General features: G+C 48.0%; 1 protein-coding gene across 2 annotated transcripts; it reads right to left on the bottom strand.

The window, feature by feature from the left end:
- Window positions 1-6,720: 6,720 nt before the first annotated feature.
- Window positions 6,721-18,345, bottom strand: COMMD9 (COMM domain containing 9). Of its 2 annotated transcripts, XM_021684747.2 has the most exons (6): window positions 18,278-18,345; window positions 12,057-12,182; window positions 10,168-10,307; window positions 9,039-9,073; window positions 8,570-8,673; window positions 6,721-7,510 (listed from the first exon to the last, which is right to left on the bottom strand). In XM_021684747.2, the coding sequence occupies exons 1-6, from the start codon at window positions 18,326-18,328 to the stop codon at window positions 7,370-7,372; spliced, it is 597 nt and encodes a 198-aa protein (XP_021540422.1). In that variant the 5' UTR covers window positions 18,329-18,345; the 3' UTR covers window positions 6,721-7,369. The 2 variants fall into 2 exon arrangements, with proteins under 2 accessions (XP_021540422.1, XP_044775277.1); XM_044919342.1 differs by lacking the exon at window positions 12,057-12,182 and having other exon boundaries at window positions 18,278-18,328.
- Between the last annotated feature and the right edge of the window lie 1,240 nt (window positions 18,346-19,585).

Below are 19,585 nucleotides of genomic sequence, written 5' to 3'. Positions count from 1 at the left end.
GGGGGGGGGGGGGGGGGGGGGGGGGGCGCGAGCGCTGCACCTGTGCTGTTCCTCTAACAAAACCTCAGGGTCGTATCTAACAGGCCCCATGATGGGATTTCCGGCATCCACCAGCCTGTGCTAGAAGCAATGAAGTGGGTGCTTCTGAAGCTGGGCCTGCGAGCGCCGTGAACGGGCTCCCTGCGAGTCTCTGCACGACCCCACGTTCCTTCCCTCTTTTGTGGCCCTAGGCCCGAGAGGGACCGTTCTGTATGGGAGGGGGCCTGGAGGCTTCCTTTGGAGGAAGTTTCTCCCCTTGCCAGGGTCCTGGGAGAGGCCTGCCCACTAGCCCACCTTCCCCACTCTTTCCCCGTCTTTGTCGGTGAGGGGAGGCCAGGGAGAGAGGATAAGGAGGGCAACTGCGCCATCTGCTGGCCATCTGGGGAAGCTCCGGCCACGCCCGGGTGAGCCGGAGGCCAGAGCTCTCCTGCTGCTGGGGCTTTTGGGGTAAGAGAGTCTTGGGTCCCCACAGTGGGCGTGACAAGGGACAAGGGACCTCTTCTGTAGGAGTAAGCCTGGGGACAGAAAGCTCTCGGTGCCATTCTCTGTGCACTCGGGGGACAGGGACACAATGGTGAACAGTGTGTGTTGGGGGGAATATAAAGACAATTATAATCGGGTAAGAGGAAGGTTGGGGAAAAATATAGGCAGAGAAGACAGACCAGTTGAGTTGCCCCCCTAGGTCCCTGTTAGGTGCTGCTCCTGAATCCAGAAGGACGAAGAGGACTTAAACCAGGGTTAAGGGAAGACATTCCAGAGAGAGGACCGAGCAGGACCTGGGAGTCCGCTGCTGCCCCTGCTCAGGCCCAGGGCTCCCTGCTGCTTTCCTGTCCCTGCAGCAGTTGGGCAGAGCTCAGCACCCTTGCTCTGCTGGCCGCTCCGAAATGTGGGTCCCTGAAAACAGTGGCCGGAGCTCAGAGGGCCAGCGGATTTCCCCCCACCCTCACCCCAGGGCTATCCCTTCCCCCCAGAGGGTGCTTGGGAGACTGCCCTGAGGAGGCATCCGCACACCCACCGACCCGAGGTGGGTCAAGGCTGGAAAGCATGGTGGGAGTTGGGAGAATGATCCTAGTTGGTGACTTAGGACCCGGCCACCACAGGTCCCTCTGCAGAGGAAGGAACTGAAGTAAACGGGAGCACCTGCCGAGATAGATTTCGGAAGAGTGATTCGAGGTGGCATGAATTCCATCAGTCTGCCATTCGAATCAATTGGATATAACTCAACCATCATTTGCTGATACAGGTCAAATCCTGTGCGGGTTTGTGGAAGAAGGTGGGACCCTGATGAACATGGACGGGCAGCCTACTGTGTGCTAGCTACGATGGATCCCAAGGCAGGAAGACACGGCTCACCCTCAGGAGGGACCCTCCACCCCCAACACCAACCACCCTGCATGCCCACCTAGCCCTTCTGTTCCCTTCTCTTCCTCCATGAAACCTGCTCCCGGGAAAGCAACTGATACCTGAAGCCACACTGAGCAACTGGGCAGCTGTTTGGAACTGTGCCTTGGTTGTGTCTTGCTACCCTTTCTCTCCTCCTTGCTTCTAGGAATGAGCACCGGCCACCGCGTCCTGCCCCCTCTGCCCCCAGCTCTGCTCAGACACGTGGCCAGAGGCTGTACTTCTCAACCTACCTGGAAGCCGGGTAAGGCCACGTGATTGTGACCAGCGAAATAGGAGTGGAAACATGTTAACAGTTGGGGTACACCCTCCTCTTCCTCTTTCCCTGTTCCTGCATGGAGTGTAGGGGTGAGCAGCAGGCTTTGCACACGGGACGAGGGCCAACACCTGGTGATTGGTGAAGCAACAAGAAGCGGGGTGGGGGACCCCCGTCTCTGGAATAGAACTATACTACCTCCTCAAGCCTCTACCAGCCCAGACTTCCACATGCAAGAGAGAAACTCAATTCTTTCATCCGTGGAAACAGCTTTTGTTGAAGCACTCCAAAATCCACATCTGAATACGATGATTCGCACTCCCAGAAGTTGAATAAACCAGAGGAATGCCTTGAGGAGCTTTCGCAGAGTTCCCCAAATCCTCACCAGCGGCCATCTCCCGATCCAGTATGTTTCTAACAATGACCCCAGCGCCCTCTGGTATCCCCGAGAATCTCTCAGTTCATTGATCATTCCACTTGTTGGGACAGTGTCGTATTTCATTGTGTGGCATGTGTCTAAGGTCGTATGGCTAGTGCAACATTGACACCAATAGCCAAGAGTCCCATTCTCCAGTCAACGGGTCCACTTCATAGTTTACTGCCAATCTGAGATGCCTTACCTACGGAGTTCGCTTATCTCCACTACCTACGGAGTTCGCTTCACTCCACAGGTGCGTGAAAGCCCAGCAGAGTCTTTCCCAAGAGCCTGGGGTTAACAGAAACTCAGATTCTCAGACTTACCTTTAAGTGCTCTTGACATGTCCTCAAACTAAGAATGGTTCTCTCTCCTTAGAGATTAAGGTTCTTTGGCGCAAGCCAGGGAATAATATTAAGAAATCTTTTTTTTTTTTTCCTTTCTTAGAGTAGTTGTAAAAAGGACAATTAAAGCCACTGAAATGTGAGCACTAAAGAAAACAGGAAGTTGGACAAAAGGCAGCATCAGGCAGGTCAGAGGATATTTAGTAATGATTAGCATTTGGAAGTCAGCGGTAACTGGTTCAAAATCGTTCTTGTAAATGTTCAACCACTGGAAAGCCTTCAAAATGCCAGGTAGCCAATGGTTTCTAGATGAAAGTATTTTTGAAAAGGAATAAAAACTCTTTCGCTTCTGATAGCATCTCAGCTTACTGAGCGAAATAATGAAGAGCCTTCTACACCACACTGGACTCACTTCCTAGAAATTCATAAATACCAGACCACAGAGCGTGACAAATCACTGCTGGACTCGGTGCCCACTCTTTGTGTTTAGAGAACTGGTTCGTGTGGGAAAGACCTAAATGTCTGGTCCTCACGTCAGTGTCTTTGGACCCGAAAATCACCAGAAAGGGAGGCAAAGGGGGCCCCAGGTTGAAGTCGTAAGGCAGGACCAGAGGGGCCGAGAGTGGAGAGTCGCCAGATTAAGGGGGAAGGTCAGCCATCTGTGAAGGATCCCAGTGTTCTTCTCCCAAAGTCGAAGCAGAGATGGAGACACTACCGGCTTTGAAGTTGAAAGACCCAGACTCAAGTTCTAACTCAACCCTGGGCCTCACAAGGTGACCTCTGAGTAGAACACACAACTAACTCCCTGATGAGTAGATGCTCCACCGACCCCAGGAGGTTAAGGGGAAGGCACTAAGGGAAAATGGGAAAATGTTTGGGAAATGTTTGGGAAAATGTTTCCAGTGCCGCATAGGTGATGAGGTGTATCATGAGAAAAGATACTGAGATGGCACACATGTTCTTTGGGAAAATGTTTCCAGTGCCGCATAGGTGATGAGGTGTATCATGAGAAAAGATACTGAGATGGCACACATGTTCTTGCTCACCACTCTTTTGTTTGTAAGTGCAAATCGGCTGGAGCAGAAAAGGCATCTTTTGGTTCAGGTGATGGTGGATGGTAGTCATCAGAGCTGATCACAAAGATCCCATTTCCCTTCCTTCCTGGAGTGTGGTAGCATTGAAGTTCTCTGCCCTCTTTAGTTAGGTGTGACCATGTGACTTGCTTGTCACTCCTGGGCAGAAGCTTTAAGAGCAAGCGTGCCAAATGCCACGTCCCCTCACCCCACCTCAGTGATTGTGGAGGCATGTACTGCGACGAAGTTTCCATTGTTCTTGGTGGCTATGGTGAGGAGAACACTTACTCTGTCCCCAGTCTCCATTGGTTGGGAGGAAAAGTAAACTTCTGTGAAGCTAAAAGCCACTGCAACCTTGGGATTGTGTGTGATTTCTATGTAATCTCACACTGACCACATATATTTTCTGTATTCTTGATGCTCTGGCATTTGGGACCTTGATCCTGGAGACTCTCTTTTGTGGGGCTAATTCCTAACTCCCTTGAGAACGTGGCTTTAATACAGAGATCAATCTATAGCCACACCCCAACTATGTCTTTTTTTTTTTTTTTTAGATTTTATTTGACAGAGAGAGACACAGTGAGAGAGGGAACACGAGCAGGGGGAGTGGGAGAGGGAGAAGCAGGCTTCCTGCCGAGCAAGGAGCTCGATCCCAGGACCCTGGGATCATGACCTGAGCCAAAGGCAGACGCTTAGCTGACTGAGCCACCCAGGTGCCCCTCCCAACTATGTCTTTTATCAAACTCTCACACACCGAATAGTCCCCCTGCCCCAAGTCACCCCAGGACCAGGTACTGCACAACTGGGGACCCCTCGTGTAGTCAAGAGCCTGCCCAAATCATTCCAACTGGCCAATCCTGAGCTTACTCAATGTACCTATTCTGCCTTGGCCATTGCTTCCTGTGAAAACCCCAATAAAGGCTCCAGGCCACGCTATCCCCTTGCCCTCCCTGCCTCCTGACCAACCCTGGTCTTTCCCCACATGGCCTTGTGTGATGTGCCATGCCTCCTGATTCTAGGGATCTGCGTGTATAAACTTCTTGTTCCTGACAATCATTTTCGTGTGTATCTTACCATTCCCAGTAAAAACAAATCCCAGGTCCATTTTTACACTAGGAAAGACTACGAGGAAGATGGATTGGCATCAGGCACACTGGATTTCCTGATCCTCTTCCCAGCCTCTGGGTTCTGCCTTGCTCTGAGCTGGCCTCTCCCCCTGCAGATGGGCTTTCTCCATGTGGCGGGAAGAACCCAAGCATCCCGGCTTCATTACCAGAGCCCAGAGGCAGGAGACAGTTTCCACTGCAGATTCCGGCAGAAAAAGTCATAGGGAAAGACTCAGACTGGCCCAATCCGGGTCATATACGGTCATGAGACAATCTATAGGACGTTGATGAGCATTGAGAAATACGCTCTCCGCTGCGGCCTGGTGGGTGGGAAGTGCTGGGCAGCCAGAAGCACAGGCACCAGTGAGAGATCTATCATTGCCCTTTTGTGGATGGAGTCTGGACATCCACACCTTGCCATGTGCTAAGGGAAGGGCAGTTTGCAGATGGCTGTTCATTGCACGAAGTACTAATGGAAAACCAGACAAGCACTGCATGAGGGAACTGGCTTTGGGATCGATTGATAGAAACTAGGGTGTTTTTTGGAGACAGGATCAGGCCAACTAGAAAGATGGTATCCACAAACGATCCATCCTCCCCAACAGCAGAAAACAAACTCCTTAAGTGAGCACGTGGGGTGAAGGGTAGCAAAGAGTCATTGAGTTTTCCGGTATTTATTGAACGCCTTCTGTATGTCACGCACCCAGATGGTTCTGTTCAGGTCGATGTGGCTGAAGGAATGATGCCCAACAGCCCAGACACCTATGCTGCTCCAGGTTACTTTCTTATGGATGCCCCTGGGAGGCCCAGGGAACAGGGACTTGGAGATGGGCCTGTGGGTCACAGGGACTAGAAGGAAAACAAAGGGGTTGAATTCACAAGGCTATACTCAACCTGACAGTAAGACCAGGGGCTCTCATTCTGGAAACAGTGGGCTGACTTCCGGGGTCCACGAACTCTTGTCACTGAATACAAAAAATGGAATGTTCATTTCCTACAGAAAGGATAGGTAGCTTTCATAGATTATCAGTGGACACAGCCCCCAAAACGTTAAGAACTGCCATGTTAACAGCAGGTTGCTCGGCTTCCGAGAAACAGCAAAGAGCTCGGGATTTTTTTTCTCGACATTCCTAGTGTCTTAGGGGTACGTTTTCTCATCTCTACTTCAGTTCCAGTATTTTCCAAATGGAGCTAAAGTCACAGAACTCCACGTCCCTTGCAGAGTCCTGTGTGGTAGAGAGAAAGCGAGAAAAATCTGGGCCCACGTCCTAATGAGGCCATTTACCAGCAGGCGACTTAACCTCAATGAGCTGATTTCCTCATTGGTAAAGAGAGGATAATGTATTCACCGTCGCACCAACCCTGCGACAGTAAGTGAAACGGTGACTGCGGAGGGCTTTCCACCTTCCTTTCCTTTAAGAATCAGAGCAAACCTGATCGAGCCTTTCTTATCCGCCCTCACGGTGCTAATACGTGCTTTCAGGGACGCGGCAGCATTTAATCCTCACAGAAGCCCTAGAGAGGTGGTACTATTATTATCCCCATTTAATCTTAAAAGAAAGGGAGGGGGAGAATTGAGAGGCAGCGTCCAGCCCCTCACCACTGAGAGGCAGAGCTGGCTTCCAGCCCTGGCAGCCCGACTGGAGCCCATCCTCTGGCCCCAGGGCTCTGCCTCCTCCGCCCACCCTCCCCTCATCCACACACACCGCCCAGAGCTGCCAAGACAAGCGCGGCCAGCCGGCTGCGCGCCGTGGCCCTGGGGTGACGCGGACCATGAGGCGGCGCGCACGTGACAGGGACGCTCAGCTCTGCGGAACACTGTCCCTGCAGCCCCCGTGACAAGCACGCACTGCCTGTCAGCCTAGCTTTCTCCGGCTCTACATGACAGACGAACGCTTGGACGGTGGCGAGGCCCACAAGCCTGCTTTCAGGCCACATGGTGCTCACGAGCTCAGTGGGCAATGAGAAGCTGGGGTCACCTTTCCCAATGAGAGGCGGTGCTGGCGCAAAGCAACAACTCAGGTTAAGGACAGAAGCTTCGAAAAACGTGACTGGAGTCATGAAGTTTTTAGAATGATTATTTATTTCCATCACTCCCACTTGTCTCCCCTGGCATTGTATCAAGGACGGGCCTTGTGGCTTCAGGAAGGAGGAAGTTAGCACCCATTCCAGACTCCCTATGCTGGAAGGGGGGCCCGCAGGGTTGAGGGGCTCAGGAAGGCTCTGGACTTGGGCCGGCGGGGGGCCCCAGGGCTCTACAGGCCCTGCCCGGCTTCTGTGACGGAGAAGCGCCAACTGCTGGCCTCAGCGCCGTGATTCCCTCCCTGTGCTCCGGGGCTAGAAACAGGCCAATTGACCTAGTGCTGGAAAGGAACTTCTTAGATGAGCTCCACAACGTGGGCCTGAATCTTCCAGGCAGCCACACAGAGGCACCTGATGGTTTGGACGCCCCCTCACACTGCCACAGTGGTGAGGATGTCTTCCAGAGATGGGGGCTTCTGCTCACCAGCTTCAGGACGAAAAAGGACGAGGGAGGAGAATAGCGCGGGGCCAGGGCCGCTTCCTCCCGGTGCAGCTGTGCCTTCCAGACGGCAGCCCCCTCGCCGTCCCCCCCGGCCTGCCTGCCGACCCTGCCGGCGGCCGCAGCTGCTGCACAGGGGTGACCCGGGGGCTGGGAGGTGCACACCGCTGGCCGGCAGCTGGGGCCCGGCTGTGGGCCCAGCAGCCGGCTGGGGTCATTTGTTGGCCACGGCGGAGAGCTGGTCGCGGATGCGGCCCAGGCCGTCTAGCATAGTGTCCAGAGTTTCCTTACTCAGCTCCACAGTGACCACTGAGATGGAGAGTTTGTCTCCACACAGGCTAGGATCTTCTTGGATCTGAAAAGAGAACAGGGCCCAAACGTCAGAGCCGTCCCTCTTCCCACCATCCTGGAGGTGAGCCCTGGAGCTGGCAGCCGTCCCCCGTTCCGGTGAACCTCTGAAGACAGGCTTCTTGCTCAGAGCTACACAGAGTCCTAGCCCTGGCGTCATTTAGCAAATGAGGAGACGGAAGGAGATTCCCAGAGGCTTGGGAGAGCAGTGCTCAGGGCGGGTACAGGAGAAGCCAAGGCTCACTCACCCCTCGGACCCCTGACTCTCAGGATCCGAGTGAGGAGATACTGCAGGGGCCCATACGGGTACTTGACGGAGGGGGCTCTAGGACTAGTCAGGATCCACTGGGACGCAGAATAAACATTACAGCTCCTAGTTAGATCTGTTTCTTTAAAAACAAAAGTCAACTCTACTAGAGTTTAAAAACTTGTTAGAGGCACCCTTACTTTTTCATCTTCTTACAGGTGCTGAGTTTCTGGGTATGTGGCTACGTAAATACGGCATCACTAAACAAGCCCTCGTCATAGACAATGTGGTTTAAAAAGATCCCTGAAAAGATCTGTAGACTGAAGGCAACACCGGGGAGGCCAGAGTGTGCGAACAAGGAAACGGACGGGCGCTTCCCCAGCTGCGCACAGGAGCTCCGGCTCAGCCGCGTCACAAACTGTGGCGGCACAGTCAACCAGACAAGCAGCTGCCCGAGGGACACCAAAATTATCAAGAAGGCAGTCTGGAATCTGATGGCACGCCCGCACCATGAAAGCTAAACTTTCCCGTTAGTGTAGAAGGTAAACTTCAGGGAGCAGCAAACCCTTTTTAAAACTTGTGTTTTGTGTTTGTCTTATCCTTTTAAAAGTTCTACTTCCGGTGTATGATTTATTATGTCTGTAACATGTTAGTACAGTAGTGACCATGTACTTGACAAACAGAGACCGCATCTGGGAGGTGCCGAATTTTTTTCTATGGGGTCAGAGGTCCCAGAGCTTTGGAGACTGGTATTTTCGACGGTGCGCGGGGGTGCCGCGGCCCCTTCTTTCCTTCTCACGGGCCTGGCAGTGGACGCACCTTCATCTGCAGCAGGCAGGTGGGGACGGCCATGCGGCTGATGCTGTCGGAGGAGGTCTTGATGTCCACTCTCCAGTCCAGGTCGACCAGGCGCGGCAGAGAGACTGTGAAGGAGACGGGCCAGCTCAGAGCCCCTGCCGCTCACCTCACCAAGCCCTTACTCTGGGACAGGCAGCCCGGAGGGCTGGTCATGCTTCTGAGCCACAGGACAAGTCTCCGAGGGAGACGAAGTCAGGGGCCTTCCTCACCACGCTCCGTGCCGCCTGCACTTGGCACTGATTCATGGTGGGCGCATGGCCAGGCTTCTGCCTGCACACACGAGCCTCCAGATGCCGGCACAAAATGAGAGACGAATTTGGGATGAGGTTAATGCACATTGAGTTTCGGTTACAAAGTCTGGCCACCTGGCAGAGTTCGAGCCGGGGCCAGGAAGGAAAGGTAGGGAGGAAGGCGGGTCCTTGATACTCACTCTGATGTGCCTGGGCTTCCGTTCGCCAAGTAGAGCTGTTTAAGAGGGAAAGATAAGGAAAAAAGAATGGAAAAGGGATGAGAATTGATCATGAGAGAGGCCTGTGGACCTGGGCCTCTACCCCTTCTGGAATCCTCGAGCCTATCATCACTCCCTGACAGGAAAGGACCACAGAAACGTCCGCTGTGTGGCAGAAGCACTTTCTTGTTTGTTCTACATAGCTCAGTGATGTTAAGGCCATAAGCGCTGTTAGTTTTCGTAGCTTAGGGGGGCAAAAAGAAAGAAGAGGCTTAATGCATTGTGTTTTTATTGTGTTACCATTCTCAGAGATGAAGCAGGAAAAGTCAACCAATTCTCTTTTATTGAGCATCTACTCCACAAAGTACTGCCTTTTATGCAAAACACACCCAAACAGACCCATCTAATGCTACAGCAAAGAGCGTCATAGTGAGATGCTAAGCAGAGGCAGGATAAAATGTGGTCACGTGTGAGAGAAGTTTCTAAATAAACAATAAAATCCTTGACAAGCAGGGATTATCTCTTATTACTGCCCGAGAATTCTGGTAAGCCTGCTGCTGACCAGTAGCTAATCAGTTCTGCTTAAATTGTATGTATTCAAAGGATTTTCCAAGAAAATATCTAGATAATTCACAAAAGAAACAAAAATGACCAATTAAACATATGAAAAAGATATCTGGCATCACTAGTATCAAAGATACATAAACTGAAGTGAGGCGCATTTGCCATTTGTGAACTGGGGGAAAATGTGAAACGACTCCCTCGGGGCCGATGAAGGTGTGGGGGGAGGGGCACGCTCACGTCCTCCTCCTAGAAGCAGTTGGTGCAATCTTTCTGATGGTCAACTTGAGAACAGAAAGCAGAAGCCTCACTCTCGTCTTTAACCAGTAAGCAGATAATTAAGCACGTGAGCAACATTTCCACAGTAAACTGAAGTGAAAACTGCCAATAGCCTAAACATCTAACAGCAGGGAATTTCTTAACTAAATGTTATGTAATGTCTCCATATAAAGAATATATTTAGCCACTAAAAAGGACACTGAAAGTATTTATTGACCTAAAATATCATTATGTGAGCATTACAAGCAACTCTCAAGAAATGAGCACTTACACGTGTTCTAGGATGATTTTCGTCAGTAGGTTTTTGAGGTTCTGGTGGAAATTTTCAGGAAAGAGAGCCAGGATCGCCTCAGCAGAGGACAGGTCACGGAACACCGCCAGCCTGGTGAGGCGGTGCAGAGCCTGGAGCAGCTGCAGGACAGGCCCGTGGTGAGAAGCAGGGCAGGCAGCAGGGCTCTCTCCCCCCGCGGCGGGGGACACGGCCGGCCGCGCGCCGCCACGTCGTCCCAACAGTCCATGGGTCCTGAGGCCTCGGTCCCAGATGCTGATGCCCACGTGCCCCGGCCCACCTCTAAGTTCACCTGTTGCTTTAGAAGATAGGGGTAGCTGCCCGACACAGGAACCTGTCAACGTGCCAGAAACTTCTGCTTGGGAGCGAAGGGTTAATAAACCCCTTTCCTTGTGCACAGAATCTGACCTTCAGTTCACTTTCTAGCCTGTTCCCTGGGAACACGAGGGAAGTGAAAAGTCAGCTGTGTTACTAGGCAATGCTGCACTGGCCACTGCACCTGGACTGGGAGTTCTGCACGAACCCCCAGGGGCCCAGAGCCGTGGGCGGCTCCCCTGAGCGGGGCCGCGTGCCACCTGCCAGAGCCTGAAGCTGAGCTCACGGACCTGCTACCAGAGGTACTGGCTCCGGCGGGGTTCGGGCTCTAAGTCCAGGGTGTCCTTGCCCCTAGGCTGTCACCGAGGAGGGCGAAGAAAACAAACGGATCCCGGGGGAGCTGTGCTGACTCCCCTGGGGAGGAGGAGGGCCTGGCACTGCCCTGCCCACCCTACGTCCTTCCAACAGACAGTAGCCAAGGATGGCCCGCGGCCAGCTTGTGAAGGCAACAATGCTCAGCTGAAACTACCACGACTGTCTGGAGGGAACTGCTTTAGGGCTTTCTCTGATGCCCTGGGGGGCCGCTCAGCTGCAGAGGCACAAGGTGAGAGGCGAGGGGATGTCACCCCTCCACTGATGAGGGGTGAGGTCCCAGCCTCCCTGCCCTCCAGGGTGACAGTTCTGCGGTGTGTTCCCCAGGGTTTCTTACAGGATCCCAAGTTTGAGCCCCGCTGCCCACAGCGGTGCCCGGTCATCAACACATTCTTTCTTGGCTTTGTCTCTCCTCCCTGTTCGACTGTCCCTACTCCCTCCTTTGCGCTTTCTAGACTCATCTCCCCAGGTAATTACTTGCAACCACTCTTAGCCTCAGGGTCTACTTTTGGGGAAGCCAAACTAAATCTTCAACTCACTTCCATAATCTGGATGCTGCCTTTTACTGTTCTACAGCTGATTTCAATGAACCGAGCTCTGGTTTAAAAATAGTAATAATAATAATAATGCAGGCCTGTTTGAATGAACTCCTATTTTAGAAACATATTTGCCCTAAAAAGAGAAGGCTGTGAGTACTGCATAAACTGGGTCACCTCACTCTTCCTCTTGGCCACCAGCTGAGGTCAGGTGGGGTCCAGCAGCATGTCCCCTGAATCATACTCAGGCCTCAGAGCTTCTACCCAGTGCCCCCAAAGAAGTCTGTCTAAGCTATCTGGCTGACAATCTATCAGCAGCGGCAAGTTAGAGGGCAAGAAAATCGCAGAAAGGTTGGCTTTTGTCCACACTGTCTAGGGAACAAGTCTGAAAAGGAAATGGACGGGACCTCTGATTCTTGGTATAGTTCACCCATCCTTGCCTCATTTATCATAAGGAAGTGAAGGTTCAAAGACAATAGCTTTTAAGTTCACTAGCATTAAAACAAAAATCTATTTTAAGTTTGTTATAATGTCAACAGACATTTCAGGGGAAAAATTTCCTTGAAATGTGGCAATGATTGGAAAGTTAAGAAAGAGACTAATGAGCTGAGAAGCCAGTGGCCAAAGGTCATTTCTGACCATACTTACTTGCTCCGCTTCCTCCTGGGTCACAGACAAGCTGGAACATGTAATATCCAAGAGTTGTTTTGAGCCAAGGGCTGAACTGGAAAAGCTCTCTTGGCACAGCTGTCTGACAACATCTTTTGAGGAGGCCTATGAATTAATTCACAGATGGGGAGAAAAAAAAACCACTCAGACTCTGAAAATACATGTTTCAGAACATGATACTGTCTCAGTCATGGTGTGATACCTTTGAGACTCAAGATTTAAAGGTGCACAGGACATCTCCATTTCCAGGGCAGTGAAATAGATGTCGTTTGTCTTACTTTCCCTTCTCAGCACAACTGAAAGCACTGGGCACTATGTGGAGAACAAACGTAAGACCACTCTGAGACGGAATGGGGAGAAGACGGATCTGCTGTGGGCCTCCCCCTCCAGACCAAGAAATGACATGGTGCTGAGTCTCCTGGATTTTCTTGTTGTTCATATATCCCGGACTTCGAGCTAAAGAACAGGGCAACCCAGAACACCAATGGGTACACAAAAACAAAACAAACAAACAACTCCCGACAAATACCTGCTCTCTCTAGCCAAAGGACCAAGAAAGCTTAGCAAGACAGAAAACTGTTATGTGAGAACTGCTCTATTGAGCCAAACACCACAGAAAAACCTGTAGCCCCACTCCCACCTATGTTAGCAAAGGCTGAGTGGGGAATGTGGACTTCCACCCTTTTGGGGCTACAATGAGGTATCCCAACACCCCACCCGGGTGGTGTCAGAGAAGGCTAAGGAGGGAGCTGGGACCTCATCCCCACCAACGGGCAGCTAGTCCCACCACCCCTTGGTATTAATAGTAACTACATGGGGGCCAGAACTTCCACCCCTGCCCAGTAGTAATGAGGAACCCCCACTTTTGCATGTCAGTAGGAACCAAGGGCAGAACCTGGACTTTCATCTCCATCTGGTAGTAATGAGGCAGAAACCCTCCAGAATCTCAGACGATAACACAAGAATGCCCAGGTTCCAACTGAAAATCATTCATCATACCAAGAGCCAGCATGATCTCAAACTGAATGAAAAAAGGCAATCATTAGATGCCAACATCAAGATAACAGATGTTAAAATGAATGGACAAAGATTTTAAAGCAGCCATGGCAAAAATGCTTCAACACCTAAATACAAACATGTTTGAAACAAATAAAAAAACCAGAAAGTCCCAACAAAGGAAGAGAAGATACAAAGAAGAACAAAATGGAAATTTTAGAACTGAAAAATACAATAACCAAAATTAAAAAGTTCGGTAGATGGGCTCAGCACCAGAATGAAAGGGACAGAGGAAAGAATCAGTAAACTGGAAGACAGAGCCACTAGAAATCACCCAGTTTGCACACAGAAAACAGACTGAAAATAATGAACAGAGCCTCGGGGATCTGTGGGACTATACCAAAGAATCTAACATTCATGTCATTGGAGTCCTAGAAAGGGAGGATAAAAGAGGGCAAGGCTGAAGAAGTACTTAAAGAAATAACGGCTGAAAACTTTCCAAGTTTAGCTACAGACATAACTGTATGCGTTCAAGAACCTAAGCATATTCTCAACAGGATAAATCCAAAGAAATCCATACCAAGACACACCATAATTAAACTCCAGGAAACTAAAGGCAAAGAAAAAAATCTTGAAAGTAGTGAGAGAGAAACAATATCTTATCTATAAGGGATCATTAGAATAACAGCAGATTTCGAATCAGAACTCATGGAAGCAAGAAGGAAATGGCACAATATTTCTCTGGTGTTGGAAGAAAAGAACTGTCAACCAAGAATCCTACACCCAGCAAAAAATATCCGTCAGAAAATGAAGAAGAAATCAAGACATTCTCCGATGAAAGAACACTATGAAAATATGTCACAAGACAAAAGACGTTCTCTTAACAGAAAGGAAACAATAAAAGGAACCTTGGAACATCAGGAAGAAAGACAGAACACAACAAGCAAAAATATGGGTAAATACAATAGACTTTCTTTCTCTTGAATTTCTAAATTCTGTTTAAAGGATGAAGCAAAAATTATACCACTGTCCAATGCGGCTCTAAATGTATGCAGAGGAAATATTTAAGACAATTATATTACAAATGAGGGAAGGGACATAAAGGGAAGTAAGGTTTCTATACTTCAGCTCTAACTGATAAAATGATGACACTGATAGATTGTGATGTTACATATATAAATGTAATAACTAGAGCAACCACTAAAAACGTTATAAAAAGAAATGCATTTTAAAATGCTACAGATAAATCAAAAGGGAATTCCAAAAATATGTTCAAATAACAAGGCAAGAAAAAGTAAAAAGAAACAAAAAACATAAAAGAGCAAATAAAAAAAATTAAATGGCAGACTTAAGCTCTAATATTCAATAATTACATAAGCTGTAAGTGGGAAATTAAATATGAGCTGCAAATATGACTCAATTAAATGCTGCCTATAAGAAACACTCTTCACATATAATGATAGAGACAAAAGTAAAGGGATGGAAAAAGATATGTCATGCAAATATTAATGAAATAAAATCAAGAGTGGCTACAATAATATCAGACAATGTAGACTTCACAGCATATTACCAGAGGCAGAAAGGGACATTATATAACAATGAAAGGTTCCATCTCCTAAGGAGAAATCCTAACTATGTATGCACCCAGCAAGAGAGCTAGAAAACATGAGAGGTAAAAAAGAGACAGAACTGAAAGAAGAGACAGACAAGCCCACAAATATACTTGGAGACTTCAACACTGTCCTTCAACAACTGATAGAACAACTAGACAGATATTCGACAAGAACACAGAAGATTTCAACAACAGCATTGATCAATCTAATCAACGCTTATGGAACACAACCCAGTAGCAACAGAATACACATTCTTTTCAAGTGCCCACTGAACATATACCAAGATAGATGATATTCTGAGCCATAAAACAAACCTCAACAAATTTGAAAGAACTGAAATCATATTGAGTGTGTTTTTGGTGACCACAATGGAATCAAACTAGAAATCACCCACAGAGAGATGACAAGAAAATATCCAAACACTTGGAAACTTAAACATACTTCTAAATAATCCACAGATCAAAGAGGAGCCTCAAGGGAAATTTTAAAAATTATACTATAAAAATTATACTAAATACATAAAAATTTAAAAAAACCCACAAAATTTTGGGGACACAGCCATGACAGTGTTGACAGAGAAATTTACAGCATAAAACACATATATTAGAAAAGACAAAAGTTCTCAAATCAATAATCTAAATTCCCACCTCAAGAACATAGAAAAAGAAAAGCTATATAATAAACCCAAAGGAAGAAGGAAGGAAACAACAAAGAGCAGAAACCAATGAAATTGAAGACCGGGGGGGGGGGGGAGAAGAGAGAAATCAATGAAACAAAGAACTAGTTCTTTGAAAATATCAATGAAATTGACAAACTTTTAGTAAGACTGGCAAAGTTAAGCAGAGAGGAGACACAAATTACCAATATCAGGAATGAAACAGGGCATATCACTACAGACCCTAAAGATTTCAAAAGGAAAATAAGAATAACCACAAACAACTCTATACACATAAATTTGGCAGCCTGGACAAAATGGATAAATTCCTCAAAAAACACAAACTACCACAGTTCCCCAATATGCAACTGATAATTTGAATAGCCCTATAATGATTAAGGAAATTGAATTCATAATTTAAAACTCCCCAAAAAGAAATCTCCAGGCCCAGATGCTTTTGCTGGAGAATTCTAACAAACGTTTAATGAAAGAATTAACTAATTCTACACAATCTTTTTTAGGAAACAAAAAATGATGGAACACTTTCCAATTCATTTCATAAAGCTAGTATTACCCTAACATCAAAGGCAGACAAAGACTGTACAAAAACAGAAAAAAAAAAACAACTGTAGTCCAATATCCCTCATAAAAATAGATGCAAAAGCCCTTTAAAAAACATTAGCAAATAGAGTTCAGCAACATATAAGAAGAATTATTCACTATAAGCAGGTGGGATTTACTCCAGGGATGCGAGGCTGGTTCAGTATTTAAAACAAACAAACAAACAAACCTATGTAATCTACCATATTAACAGGCTCAAGAAGAAAATCACATGATATCAATCAATGCAGAAAAAGCAGTTGACAAAATTCAACATCCGTTCTTGATGAAAACTCTCATAAAATTAGGAATAGATGGGACCTTCCATAATTTTATATACAGCATCTACAAAAAACCTAGAGATAGTTGGGCATTGGACTCTTGATTTCAGCTCAGGCCGTGATCTTGGGGTCATGGGATTGAGCCCCATGCCAGGCTCTGCACTCATGGACCCTGCTTGTGATTCTCTCTCTCTCTCCCTCTACCTCTTCTTACCAGCCCCCCACCCCCCAGAGGGTAAGAAGAGGGTGAGGGCAGAGGGAAGGTGGATGTGGATATAAAAGGGCAAAAGGAAGGATCCTGTAGTGATAGCAACGTTCTGTATCTTCAGTGTATCAAAGTCAATATCCTGGTTGGGATGTCATACTATAGTTTTGCAAGATGCTTCTATAGGGGGAAACTGGGTAAGGGGTAAATGGGACCTTTCTGTATTACTTTTTACAACTGTATGTAAATCTATAATTACCTCAAAATAAAAACTTTAAGTAATTTTTTCAATATTTTATTTATTTGAGAGAGAGCGAGAAAGAGAGAGAGAGACAGCAAGAGTGGGGGGAGAGGCAGAAGCAGACTCCCTGCTGAGCAGGGAGCCTGATGCAGGGCTTGATCCCAGGACCCCAAGATCACAACCTGAGCTGAAGACAGATACTTAACTGAGCACCCCTAAGTCATTTTTTTTAAAAAAGAAAATACATAGAATAGGAATGAGAATGAATTAACTATTGCTACATAATAGCAAGCAAAGAAAGCCTGGAATAAAAAAAGTATATGCTGTATTATTCCATTCATGTGAAGTTCAAACATGGGCAATATTAAATTGATTTTAAAAGCAAGGATAGTGGTTACTACTGGGATGAGTGAGGGAAGTAACAAAGGAACAATAGAGAGACTTCTGCAGTACTGGTAATATTTTGGTTTTGACCATAGTGATGGTTACATGGGTATGTAATAAATCACTGAGCTGTGCATTTATGATTTCTGTGCTCTTATGTGTTACACATTAATAATACTTTTTAAAAGTATTAAAAAAGTCCATACCATGAATAGGCAGGCATAGGGTGGGGAGTGGGCAGAACGGATGAGGATGGAAAGGCCCAGGGCTGTGAGCTGAGAGCCATAAGTTTCCAATCTCAGCTTTGTTACTTCATTCATTAATTCACATAACAGCTATGTACTGAGCACATGCTATGTGCCAGAAGTTGAGACAGACTTGTTGGGGATACATTTGTGAATATCATAGAGTAGCTGCTTTTAGGGATGGAGAATACAAGTGAACACTGCTGGGATTGTTAAAACAAAGGAGGGACCATTGCATGAACCAATCAATGATGATGCCGTGCCATGAATTGCTTAGTGTTATGAACTCAACCCTTTTCACCTGGAGTTAAAACCAAAAAAAGAAAAGTCCCAACTGGATCTTACATTCTGCAAGAAAGGCAGAAAACAGGCAACTAGACGCATCACGTCTACAAAGGAAGATAAAGCCGCCCCTTCTTCCATAAGGGAAATCAGAAATTAAACAAGTAATTCCAGTCCATCGTTTCATTTGGTTTTAAGAAGCCTCACAACCTTTCAAATGATTATCAGGAGAGTGTTTGGGCCTTTACACCGGTCAAAGCAAGTACAGAAAACCCGGGACTCAGGAAACAGAACGCCCACTTCACTCAGGGGGCCGAGAGGAAGCAGAGGAGGGAGATTCCTCAACCATGGGGCGAAGAGGGGCTCCGGGATGAAATGCGGAACTGGCAACGTGGATCTAGCACTTACCACCTCAACACGCCAATCCTGAACACCAGCCCCAGAGCCCTTTAGTAGGGGGCATCTGTACAGCACCTTCACGTCCGTTATCTTATCTGTGCCCCCACCATCCTGTCAGGACGGTATTAATTTCGAGCCCGCTTTCTAAAAGCTCGGAAAGGCCCAACGACGCAGTCACCCAGAGAGGCAGTAGCGGGGTCATGGCTCCAAATCAGGGTCCATTTGGTCCCAAATCCCATTCCGTCTCAAGGCCTGGGGACAAAGGCCCGCCTCACGATGTCCCCACACCTCCAATTTACCTTCAGCAGGCTCTGGAGCGCCGCGAAATTCTCCGCGGTCAACGCGGCCATCTTCCCCAAGTCACCTGACGGCGACACGCGGAGAAGATCGTCACGTGGCTCCGAGGCCGCCGCAGGGCATGCTGGGGGCTGTAGTCCTTCGGGATGGCGATGACTGCCCGGGTTTTGGTGCTGCGGCATGGGGAGGGGCCCATAGGAAGCGATCGCTGGATGATAGCTCAGCCTGGGGACTCTAGGACAGTGGAGTCTGGAGGACGCAGGTGTGGGATAGTTTTCCCGGGTGGAAATTCGCTTGGCTTGGCTGGTCTACTTACCAAGACTGGGAAAACTGATTTTCCTTCACCTGTGTGGGTGGGCTGGCTGATTTGGGGAATGCACCTGCAGGTGGTATTCACACCCTTATGTAGTCCCCTCCCACACTGTACTAGGATTGGTCTGTGTGGCCAATATCAGGTGGCAGAAGTGATGGTATGTCACTTCTGAATTATTTATAAAAGACTGCAGTTTGGGGGTATTCTCTTTTGTCTGTTCCTTTTTCTTGAATCTCTTGCTCTGGGGAAAGTAAGCTGTCATGTTGTGAGAAGCCCTCTGGAGAGGTCCATGTGGCAAAGAATTGAAGCCTCTGGCCAATAGCCAGCAAGAAACTAAAGCCTGCCAACAACCTCACTACTGAGTTTAGAAGCAGATTCAGTAGCCTCCACAGAGCTCTGAGATGACGGTAGCCTTGGCCAACACTTTGACTACCACCTCATGAGACTTTCAGAACCAGAACCACCCAGCTAAGCCACTCCCAGATTTCTGGTCTTCAAGAACTGTACGATTATAAATGCTTGTTGTTTTAAGCCATTAAGTTTGGTAATTTGTCCACAGCAATAATAACTAATACATGGAGGCAATACAGTATAGAGACTTTAGAATTCCACCTAAGTTTGAATCCCAACTCTACATGTTATTAACTGTATCTTGAGCAAGTTCTCAAACTTCTCTGAGCCTTGGTTTCCACATCTGTAAATTGATGTCGATCACACCTACTGCAGAGAGCAGAGCTGAGTGATAGGTGATGCCCCCGGGAGGTTATTCAGCTCTCCTGGCCCTGTGGGCAGGTATGTTATGAGGGGATCCCCCAGGATCCAGTCAGAGATGGGTAGGGCCTGTGACCCTGCACCATGTCATCCCATTTGGGTAGGGCTTCCCAGACTGCCACTACCATGATACATTTGAAGGTTTGTCTATGGTCTGGGGAGCTTACAGCAATTCCTAAACCATAAATGTTTTCACAGAAAGGAACAGAATAGAATAACGGAATTT

This window comes from Neomonachus schauinslandi, chromosome 11, assembly GCF_002201575.2.
Source record: "Neomonachus schauinslandi chromosome 11, ASM220157v2, whole genome shotgun sequence".
NCBI classification, from domain to species: Eukaryota; Metazoa; Chordata; class Mammalia; order Carnivora; family Phocidae; genus Neomonachus; species Neomonachus schauinslandi.
The sequence above is the reverse complement of the archived record's forward strand: the minus strand, read 5'-3'. Positions and strand labels throughout refer to the sequence as shown.